The sequence below is a fragment of the Sinocyclocheilus grahami genome, unplaced genomic scaffold (genome assembly GCF_001515645.1).
Source record: "Sinocyclocheilus grahami isolate Dianchi unplaced genomic scaffold, SAMN03320097.WGS_v1.1 scaffold150.1, whole genome shotgun sequence".
In the NCBI taxonomy this organism is placed as follows: domain Eukaryota; kingdom Metazoa; phylum Chordata; class Actinopteri; order Cypriniformes; family Cyprinidae; genus Sinocyclocheilus; species Sinocyclocheilus grahami.
This window is the reverse complement of record NW_015505329.1, coordinates 587,786-600,003: the sequence shown is the minus strand read 5'-3', so window position 1 is coordinate 600,003 and position 12,218 is coordinate 587,786. Positions and strand designations below refer to the sequence as shown.

At 36.8% G+C, this 12,218-nt stretch overlaps 1 protein-coding gene across 3 annotated transcripts in view; it reads left to right on the top strand.

Moving 5' to 3' along the window:
* Nucleotides 1-2,238: 2,238 nt before the first annotated feature.
* LOC107592112 (inactive phospholipase C-like protein 2) overlaps nucleotides 2,239-12,218 on the top strand; it is a 62,876-nt gene continuing 52,896 nt past the window's right edge. For all 3 annotated transcript variants that reach the window (XM_016281492.1, XM_016281494.1, XM_016281495.1), the window contains exon 1: nucleotides 2,239-2,796. In XM_016281492.1, coding sequence (XP_016136978.1) covers nucleotides 2,572-2,796 — 225 coding nt within the window. In that variant the 5' untranslated portion in view covers nucleotides 2,239-2,571. The remainder of the gene's footprint in view (nucleotides 2,797-12,218) is intronic.

The following is a 12,218-nucleotide window of genomic DNA, read 5'->3' as shown; positions in this document are numbered from 1 at the left end:
AAGAGTTTGTGTCTTCACAGGAACAGAGCAGTACATCAATTGCTCACCAATGGATCCTCTGCAGTGAATGGGTGCCGTCAGAATAAGAGTCCAAACAGCTGATAAAAACATCACAATAATCCACACCACTCCACTCCATCAGTTAACATTGTGTAAAGCGAAAAGCTGTGTGATTGTATGAAACAAATCCATCAAGACGTTTTCAAACCTTCAAGCCATCACTTCAGGCCAAAATGGGTTCATAATCCATAATACCGATTCTTCCAGTGAATAGGTCAAAATCCACATACATATTTGTTTAGAATGTGTTTCTATCATATTTGGGGTTTTATACAAAAATGCATATGTGTCTACCAATCTACAGGTTATTCTACTCATCTGTACCAAATTTGGCATATATCTAGTATGGAGTGTCATTACTTATATTCATCATAAACTCTGAATTCAATATAGCCACCTGAGGCCAAAGAAAACGGCAGGGTGTGGCATAATCTACTCACAGCAAGAAATCCTTTGAAAATTTCCTTTATGAATTGTATAAATCCTTAATGGCTGGTGGTGACTTGATAATGATATACTATTGGAAAATGTAAACATCGATGTACCCGTGCAACTGATAACACTGATACTCACTTAAATAGCCCACAGACCTATTTAAAACAACATTGTGTATTCCTGCATCTCCAGTCTCACCCAAAAGTATTGCAAAAATAATAATAAATGCACAATGAATATGTTTAATATGCATGACTATTTACGTATTTAACTGAACTAACATACGGTGGCTTCTGAACATCCTGGCCAACTCACATTAACTACCAGACGCCATATTTTCATATTTGTTGAGATGATTAACTGCACAAATAACAGATAATTTTTTCAGCACATTTTTGACTATTAAGCAACATCAGCAAGTTGTGAACAGCCATCTGTCTTGACATGCATGCATATTCCTCTAAAAACATGTTTAATTGTTGTTATGATTATTAAGTAATCTGTATAAATTAAACTAGCTACCTTACTGTTGCTTAATTTGATTACTTCGAAGCAAAGCATCTCTAGCAATATGGTTAACTTACTACATCAAAACATATTTTATACAGCTAACATCACTAATATTTTTTTAGGATGTAGGAGTTTATCAATGCATTCTCAAATGGTATGACGTTTAATTTAGCCTATAGCTGTTAAAACAACTTGCTCAAATACAATGACAAAACACACTTGTCTGGAGAATCCACCTTCATCACACACACTGTAAAAAATGACTGTGAATTTAACGGTAAAAGACTGTAAAAATGCTACAGCAAAAACCTGTTAAATGGTTAACAGTAAATTCCCCTACTATATATGGTGAAAAACTGTATTGGACATTACATGTATTGGACATAAATTTTACGGTAGTATCACGCTTTTGGAAGTGAAAAATACCGTATAATTTACAGTGGATAACCGTAAATTGACATTCCCAGAATTCCCTGCGTTACATTTCAAATTTGATGTTGTTTTGTTGAAATAACTATGTTTCTTAGTTTTTTCTTATCAGTTTTGTATATTAGGGTTGTGTGTCACACCTAATGTTGTTAAATGAATGTTTATTGTATGATTTCAGTTTCATGTGTGTTACCGTGATGGTGTTTAGTGTTTGTGTGAATGACACTGTGCAGCTTCTATATATGTTATTATTTAAAAGCTGCTTGTGATGGGCTTTGGTTCATCATGTGACTTTCTCATCACCTCCTGCATTTGGTGGTTATCAGTGTATTACAAAGGTACAAAACAGATTTCAGTACTTCAGTAGGTTGGTATATTAACATTATATCAGTTAATGAAATTATGGTATTTAACTGTAAATTTAAGTTAAAACTGTAAAACCTAAAACGTTGCTACCGTATTTTTTACGGTAAAATTCCGGCAACCACAGCTGCCGGTTTTTTACCGTAAATTTTACGGAATTTTTTTTACAGTGCATAGTTGCCTTTTGGCTGAACGTATGACAGAATTCATAAAAATGATCTTAATCAAGTTTAGAAGTAGGATCCTGAAACCAACGTGCTTGACAACAAACATTTGTTGAATTGTGTAATAAAAACGTTTGACTCCTAACAGCTATTGAGATAAAGTACATGAGAAGCGAGTTTCCTGAATTTCCCCATGTGACAACTTGCCCCGGTCTCCCTGCAGCATGCGTTCTGACATGTACAGTATGCACTTCCATGTAAGCCTTATCTGATCATGGATCTGCTGCGCGCGGTGTTTCGGAGCAGCAGCAGTGTATTGTACCGATGTGAAGTGAATTCGGCAGATGGCAGTATCTGTCAGACGCGTGAGCGCCTCAACAATGACACTCGCAACACTGTAACACCGAAACATTCTAACGCGGTGCTCGCAGATACAATGTATCGAACCCGACAGATGCTGCCGAGCCGAAGCAGAAACGCCGACGAGAATTAAACCTGCGATGGCTCTCCATTTCTCTCTCACGTCTCTCGGGGAGCTCCAATCGCTCGCTACTCGAACCGACAGCTAATACTGCCAGGCACAGGCGGCTGCGTGCGTTACACGGGGCTCATGGCGGAGTTTGTCGCCGAGAACTGCGGGGTCTCATCGCCGAGCGCTGGCGGGAAATCCGCCCAGCCCGGCGATGAGGCGGACGGCAGAGCTGCGAGCGAGGTGTCGGTCTCGAACGGGGACTGTGGACTGTGTGCACCCGAGAACCAGGGGCTCGAGACGGCCAACGCGTCTGTGGTGCCGGACGGCAAATCTGGAATACCACGGAAGGCCAGTATTATTAAGGTAAACGATCAATGCATCGGCGTTTTTCTCATTTGTGGGCTCTTTTTGTGCCAAACCTCGCGCGGATACACGGCTACATCCACAGGTTTGTGGGGGCTTATGGTACGGATGCACAGAAATCACAGCCCACTGTGAACATGTCATTGCTGTTTCCTCCGGATCATGTGTTCTTTTCAAGCGTTTTGCGATTTCGTGATGTACATCAGTCAAGATTAAGTCACGTGCATTTATTTATTTCAACTAACTAGCTTCTGTGTGTCTTATATGCCTAGTTAAGCAATCGGCTGTATCTTTTCAGGGATCTGTGGTTCACAGGTCAACTGTTCAGTCTAGTTGTTGCTTCTAATCCAATTTTAGTTAAAACTGCTCATTATTTCTTCTGTTAACAATCCCATTAGCTACTGGTATCTATTGCAGCTTTACTAATACTTGATAATGAGACAAATAACATCTAACCTAACTGATATATTTTCTTATGTCACTATTAATTGCGTTTTATTCATCATTAATAGTAAAAGTGGAATATGCATCAGCAGCTAGTTGAGTGAATAGTGGATTTCTGAACCACATAGAATTATTACATGGCAAGCATTGGTAATTTGTTACCAGTAGCATTTCAACAGTTAGTTATCAATAGTTAGCAAAGGAATATGTGCATATGACTGTACTACTAACTATGTAGTTCACTGTAATGAATGTTGAAAAGCATGACCTCACACATGACATTTTATGCCAATACATGTCGAAATGGACTCGTACGTCGCATTTTATGCCATTTCTTAATGCCAGTGCCGTTCCAGACTTGTTTAGTTCAGATCATGTCTGTGATATTGAATCAGAATGTTTGACACGTATTTATTGTGTGTATGCCATGGGTAAAGATACTGTTTAGGTCTATGAATTTATGAAGCACAAGTTCTTACTAAGCTTTTTAATGTTAATTCAGCAGTTGCACATCATCTTCAAGGCCGCTACTGCTTTAAACATGTTTTTACAGTCTCTAGCGAGAGGCAAATTGACCGCCGTGCATTTGAAGTCTGGGATGAATTATTCCAGTGAATCTTCCAGGGGCCTCTAGCGAATTTGTTGTACGTTATTGGGAAATTTGGACCGTTTACTGTAGAAAGCTGTGACAGGAAATATTGCTCTACTTCCCCATGTCGACTGTTGTGGCACCATATTCTCAGTTCCATTTAAAGGTAAATACTTTAAGCAGCACGAGTTTGTCCAAACAGACGGACAGATGACATTTATATGTAGGTCATCATACGGTTGTCGAACAGAAGCGGTCGGCCACTGTTGCTCGGTAGCTTCGAAAGAGCTTCTTCTTTTACTCGTACTTATATTTAGTTTTGGTGGCTCAGTAACATTTATATTTGTGCCATCTGTGGTCAAAGTCCTGTGCTGAAGCTGGCTGAAGGCAAGAATGTGACAAATGTCGGACGGCTTGTTTAGAGGAGAGTTTACATGTAGAAGAGGAAATGCTTTCCCTCAGCTAAATTTGTTTCACTCAGCGTTGCTTGTAGTTCCTGTGCCAACTACAATGTTTCCTGTAGAAAGATTTTCAGTGTGTTTCTCAGCTTAGTCAAATCATGTGGTTAGAACGATCATCTCAGGTGAACCACAGAGATGTGAACAACCTTCTGTAAGCATCATTATACTCACTGTTTCCTGCATTGTTTTCACAACAGGAGGCCTATTTTGGGTGTGACAACATGCTTAACAGAGACTGTTGTACACACAGTGGTGTGAAAAAGTGTTGGCCCCCTTCCTGATTTCTTATTTTTTTGCATGTTTGCCACAGTTTAATGTTTCAGATCATCAAACAAATGTAAATATTAGTCAAATATAACACAAGTAAACACAACATGCAGTTTTTAAATTAAGGTTTTTATTATTAAGGGAAAACAAAATCCAAAACTACATGGCCCTGTGTGAAGAAGTGTTTGCCCCCCTGTTAAAACTGTGGTTTATCACACCTGAGTTCAGTTTCTCTAGCCACACCCAGGCCTGATTACTGCCACACCTGTTCGCAATCAAGAAATCTCTTAAATAGGACCTGCCTGACGAAGTGAAGTAGACCAAAAGATCCTCAAAAGCTAGACATCATGCCGAGATCCAAAGAAATTCAGATTTACTTGCATTATCTTTGTGTAATATTTAAATTAGTTTGATGAGCTGAAACATTAAAGTATGACAAACATGCAAAAAAATAAGAAATCGGGAAGGGAGCCAACGCTTTTTCACACCACTGTATATGTATATATTAATGATTTATCTATCTATCTATCTATCTATCTATCTATCTATCTATCTATCTATCTATCTATATATATATATATATATATATTAATGATTTATATATATATATATTGTTGTTATTTAGTAGTAGAAAAATAATATTTTTAATAATCAGTTTACAATTTTGTAAAAATTATAATACTAATATTTATCACTGTCTTCATTTCATTTTCAAAAGCAAAACTATCCAGCTTTCAATGTTGCAGAAAATCACCTTTTCTTTTGTTGACAACAGACAGTTTTTTTAAGTGCTTCTCACACTAAGTTTTATTTTAATCGTGCAGCACTACATTTATTTTAGAAAAATGTTAAAATTTTATTGTGTCTTGGAAACCCAGTATGATTTTAGTTTTTCTAACTAGGCAAATTTTCATTTTTAACCAATTATTAATTTCAAAAAGTACATAATGTTGCAGAAAATCACCTTTTCTTTTGTTGACAACAGACAGTTTTTTTAAGTGCTTCTCACACTAAGCCATGTTACTATTTCAGTTTTATTTTAATCGTGCAGCACTACATTTATTTTAGAAAAATGTTAAAATTTTATTGTGTCTTGGAAACCCAGTATGATTTTAGTTTTTCTAACTAGGCAAATTTTCATTTTTAACCAATTATTAATTTCAAAAAGTACAAACATAATGGTTCTTGACCCATTTCAAGTCATCTCAAATTGAGTCAAGACTTGAGTCAACTAACCTGCAGTTCAGTGAGTCATTTGAGCTGATTCTGTAAGGTAATGATGCCTAGTTCACAACTTCACACTACAGGATTTTAAACCAGATTTGCAAGTTAACAAGCTCGCCGACAGGTCGGGCTGTGATCGGGGGGAAATCAGCGGGTGATCAGCGCTCCGCAATCTTTGAACTACTCAAAGAGGCTCGCTGACACGTCGCCGATGACTCGCCGAGACCAAACGAATGTCTAGCATGCCAAATATCTGTGCCGGTTGGCCGACTCGACATCACGTGATGTCAGGTGTCGCGACGAGCTACAGCCAGTCAGAGAGCAAGGCATGGGTTGAGGTCAGCGGAAGAAAAATAGCAGTAGCAACATGGCTTTAAGAAAAGTTTGCGAAATTTTTCCGAACAGATCATCGCGCAAACAGCTTGCAGCACAAATTTCTTCCCGATATCTATTTTCAAATAAACAACTCCTGTTTCACTTGTTGTTTCAAGTCATTCCCGTTCAACTTCCCGCGTGTGTTTTCATGACAGAACGTGGTTTGGGGACCGTGAGGAGTCGTTGGGTGACAGAGTTGTTGTCAGTTGGTGTAGTGTGTGACCCCCTGTTGTGGATCATTTACTTAGTGTCACGTAGTGTGAACACCACAACGACTTCAAGACAGACAGCAAGTCAAGTAGTCTGAACAGCAAAGCGATCTGCCGACGTTTAATGTTGTGTAGTGTGAACTTGGCTTGAGTTGTCTGACTGATTCAGTTTGGTTTGATTCAAACTGATTCACCAATAACCGATTCAGTTTATGTAGTGGCTCATCTGAATAGTGGTGTAGGAAACTCTGTATCAGACTCTTAAATTGCCACAGTTTAAAAAACCCCATCTATGTTAGCCTAAAGATATTCAGCTGAGTACAGACTGGATTTTGAATCTCACTCCTCCAGCAGATAGGTAGTGAAGCAGCTATTGACACGTCACGATGAAGAGAATAAAGTATAGACTATATCATTCTCCTGCAAGTTCCTGTGGAGTTTCTCTTTTTGTTCACCCTTCTTGACTTTTCCTGCTTTCTTGTCTCATTTGACACTAGTGCTAGACATAAACGCTATATATATATATATATTATTTGATATATATTGTCCAGCCATAACACATACATGAAATGTCACATTATAAATTTAGCAAAACAACCAGATTTTCTCATCTTGTTTAGTAGTCTTAGTTGTAATCATGATTGTTAATATTCAAAGCATCCCAGAGAAAAAAGGTTAAGCAAAGCTGCTGATTAATTTATGTGTCATCATCATCGACGTAGGATGATTCAACGTTGCGTTGTCTCCAATTATGTTCAAACTCGCCAAGATCGGCCCTGTGTTGTTCTTTTTGCCATTTTAATGATAGGGATAGTTAGAGAGCAGACAGGAAATGACAGGGAGAAAAGAAGGAAGCAGGAATTGAATGACACAAGCCAGATTCCAACTTGTGTCACCCTAATTAGAGATATTGTCTCTCTCAGTTTTGTTAGTTTATTTGTATATTAGGCTGTTTATTTGGGTGTGTGTATATATATATATATAGACCTGTTATCTATTTTTATTATATTTATATTTATTTTATTATTTTCTGTATATATTAAAGTGTAACTTATTGCTGTGATGCGCAGCTGAATTTTCAGCATCATTACTCCAGTCTTCAGTGTCACATGATCCTTCAGAAATCATTCTAGTACGCTGATTTGCTGCTCAAGAAACGTTTCTGATTATTATCAATGTTGAGACCAGTTGTGTTTTTTTGTGGAAACTGCGATATTTTTTTTTCAGTGTTATTTGATGAATAGAAAGTTCAAAAGAACAGCATTTATTTGAAATTGAAATGGCATTACTTTTATTTTAAGTTTTTATTATTTTCAAAACAACTCATGAAAGCTCAAGAGAAATGCTTTTGTCAAGATCTATTTTGCTACATCAAGATCACAAGAAAAATATGTCTTGATCTCAAGAAAATAAGACTGAAAAATAATAAAGTCGGGTCTCCGTGGGCTTCCATATGTTTGAAAACACTTATTTCTACTATTTTTTACATTTTTGTTGAGTCCTGCAATGGCCTTTGAAGTCTCAGTACTGCTGTTTGACACTGTCCTAATCTGATGAATGAATCAGCGCTACATGTTTTCACATAAGATTTCACACAGCTTCAGTTCCATACTGGAAACTGACTGACATGTGGATGGAGTTGAGACGCTACCCAATCATTATGCTCAGAAATATACACGTTTTTTTTGGTTCTGCACATTTAATGCATTGCACATGCATTAACTGCCACATCTCCATCAAGATCCATCATGTTAATTTGATAGTAATGGTAGTTCATGTAAATGCGGGCGAAATTGTTATTATGCCAATTTGCAATTTTACAGTTCAAGATGCATTGTAGCTTTCAAGCTCCATTCGAACACCTGCGAGTTGGACACCGCAGGAGCTTTTGTAAGCATGCAACACAATCATTTTCTACCAGATTCACTTTGAACAAAGAATCAAAATTAAGTGGAATTTCCACCAGAGGCAGAAAGCGAATGAAAACGTCCAGTTGCATGCATTTCTGTGCAGCAGGTAGCAGATGGAGTCAATACCTGTGAGTAATTGCTTGTTGAAGTATAGTTGATGTCCTAATCCAGGGTTTGGTATAGCATGTTTTCTTCATTGCTGTCAGAGGATGTGGTTTCATCGTTAACATGACATGTTCTGTGAAAAGAGGTCTCTGAGGGGTGTAGGCTGCATTAAGGCTGGGGCTGAGTTCAGATTTAGAAACTAACAGCATTGAACAAGTGCAAGGTTATGAGGAAATTAGTGTAAATCACTTATTTGAGATGAAAACAATGACCTGACAGTAATTTGAGGGCATCCCTGTTACTATAATGAGTTGCTATTTTTATACTTGAGCAGTATAAAACCCCCTCGTCCTTAATTAAAAATTCTACTGACTGATAGCAGGTGCTGATATGAGTGTTGTTTTTACACACTATCTCTGCTGTGTTCCGTATAGCCTTTATTCTCTTTCATTTGACTAAAACAGCAGTTTTAAATGGCGGTTACTGCTGACGGTGGGGATTGTGACAAAGAGACTATTCAGACCAGTCTGTGCCCTAAAAACACTGGCCGTCAGCCTTTTTCTCTTGCGTTCAGCAGAATGGCGTTGTAAAGTTGGAGACGGTCTCTGATCAGCAGCTGAAATCAGTCACGATCCAGCATCGGCACACCACAGATGACAATATTTATCCCATTGAAACTTTCCAGGCATGCTGCAAGAATAAATCAGTCTAAATGGAGCTTTCAGGAGTAATTATAATTTTCAGAACAAAGATTTTACATTAGAAATTAGACTAGATGAGCAGCGGCGTGTTTATGGAGAACTCTATGGAATATAACATTATGTAAGTTTGGGGTTGATGAGAATTTTTTAAAGGGTTTTGAAAGAAATGCTAGTTAATGTTAATTGCATTGGACTACAACTTACTTATACAGGATATGACTACTACCAGTCAACATTTTTTGAACAGTAAGATTTTAAATGTTTTTTAAAGAATTATCTTCTGCTTATCTGATCCAAAATACAGCAAACGCAGTAATATTGTGAAATATTTTTACTATTTAAAATAACTGCTTTCTATTTGAATATATTTTAAAATGTAATTTATTCCTGTGAGTCAAAGCTGAATTTTCAGCATCTTTACTCCAGTCTTCAGTGTCACGTGATCCTTCAGAGATCATTCTAATATGCTGATTTGCTGCTCAAAAAGGCATCAGATTTTTAGTGAACATTGCAAAAATTATCCATAAATATAGCTTTTTTCTAGGGATGCACGATATATCGGCCACCATATCGGTATCGGCCCATATCGGCTCATTTTTTCTGTTATCGGTATCGGCCTGATAAGAAAATTTGGCCGATATCTTAAAGCCGATAAATAATGCATTATTTCCTTCAGAGACACTTCAGATGTGCGCTGTTCGTTTGCAGCCTTTTGTGCAATTGTACGTTGTAATATTGTGTTTATTTGATGTATATCTGATTTATCTCATATAGAATGCGTTTGGTTAAGTTAAAAGAGCGCTTCAGTTTACCGGTGATCATCTTTAGCTCAGCGCACGCAGCTCAAACAGCAGTGCACAACATTAATAACTATGATTGGGAATGTCGTGTATATAACATTCTAATGAGAACATTATTATAATAAAACGTGCATTCTTTGGGTTTAGTTGCTGTGTTTCAGCGCGTTGTTATGGGAAGAGCGCATCCACAACAGGATCACACATTCTGACTATAGCATGCAATAACTGCGTCATTTTGTACATATATAAGTTGTAATATTATGTTTATGTTGTATTAATATTAATCTCAGGATGCATTTCCTTGAGTTAAATAAGCTGCCAGCAAAACGCTTCAGTTTACCGTGTTCATTCAGCTCTTCAGCTTCAGCTTGAGCTGCAGCTCAATGGCTGCTATTTAAAACAGTGGTATTCATTTGTTACTTTTTCAAAATCATTGATATATTATTAATAACAACAACCACTTGTATTTTTCTCTTATTATTTTCATCAACAATATGGTTTAGTAATTAAAATCATTTAATTATTGTCCGTGCAGAGGCTATTCTGTTTTATTGATCTGTGGCGTATTCATTTTGATTCTTTACACGTGTAATGATGTCCAGTGACTTGTTTGCATTATTTATGCATAATTTTATTTATTTGTAAGACTTTTTTATGACTAAATTTGGTAATGGGAGAGTAAAAATATTTTTAAAACGTACACCGTTCAAACTAGGCTGCTTATGTTGAAGTGTTTGGGATGTGGCTTTTAATGATGAGACCTTTTTTGTAATCAGGCTCTCAAAAAGTATATAACAATTTGGATATAGATTTATCGGCCAACATATCGGTTATCGGCTTTCAAAAATAAAGAATAATCGGTTATCGGTATCGACCAAAATTTTCATATCGGTGCATCCCTACTTTTTTCACTCAAAAAGGTGAGGTGTATAAGCTCAAACCAATGAGGCCTACGATCAATCAGTTCCAAAAAGAAATACAAAACCTGTGCTAATTGAAAGAAAACAAGTTGACAAAAAGATTGAATCCAAGATTTGGTGATAAATATAGCATAATGAGAGATTTCCAAGCAATTTTTACATTTTTGATCAGGAACACCAAAGTAGGTAAAGGATTTCAGCACAGCACAAGGGTTAAAGATACAGTAAAAATAATAATATTGTGAAATATTTTTACAGTTTAAAATAACAATTTTCTAGTTGAATATATGTTCAAATATAATTTATTCCTGTGATGCGCAGCTGAATTTTCAGCATCATTACTCCAGTCTTCAGTGTCACGTGATTCTTCAGAAATCATTCTAATATGCTGATATGCTGCTCAAGAAGCTTTTCTGATTATTATCAATGCTGAAAACAGTTGTGCTGCTTTTTCAGTTGTGTCTACTTTCCTTTTTTTGTGGAAAGTTCAAATGAACAGCATTTATTTGAAATGGAGATCTTTAGTAACTTTAATAAATGTCTTTAGTGTCACTTTTGATCAATTTAATTATTCCTTGCTGAGTAAAAGTATTAAATACATTTTTTTTTTAAAAGTACTGACCCCCAACATAGTAATCATGTAGTGAATTTGGTCATCCCATCCCCCTCTGTGTTATAGGACAAGTTGACATCACTAGTAGCATTTTGTTGATGAAAGCACCGCTGTGTCTGCTAAAAGGTGTGGTGCACATTAAAAAGGTCAATGTGCACTTTGTGCTAAACACTTGTGTGTTAAACGAGTGAACTCAGTGCTAGCTCCGCCACGTTGTTCATGGTGTATTCATTGGATGTGGCGTCATTCAGTCTCGCTCTTTATATAAGCCACTTGATATGGATTAGATAGAAACCAGGCCTAATAGGCATTGCAGAGACAGATAGCGGTTGGGTTCGACTCGGCATTCACCGAATGCTTCATTTACACGCTCATCTGTCTATAGAGCAGCGATCTTAACTAAGTGCTGGTGTGAACTGAGGTCACACATTCAGTGCTTTGGACGAATGCTTCTTGCTGTATGTGAATAAAGAAGCTTGAACTGCGGTTTAAATATTAGACACATTTGTAGATGCACCTCGGCCAGTGACGCTTAAATGAAACATTTATATATGTGCTGGAAATAAATATCCAGATCTTTTTTTCCATATGGTTTAAACAGCTTCTGAAAGTAGTTTTTCATTTTTATAAGAAAGTACTTCTCTTTTATTTTTTAAAGATTGTACACAAATGCATAGACTGCGAAAATAGGGTGAATCTCACGCATAAAGTCATATTTCACTTCAAAATCAAGAAAAAAAGAAATTATATTTTATGTAAAGAAAATTAGTTGATTTTTTTCAGGAACATTGAGATTTTTTGTGT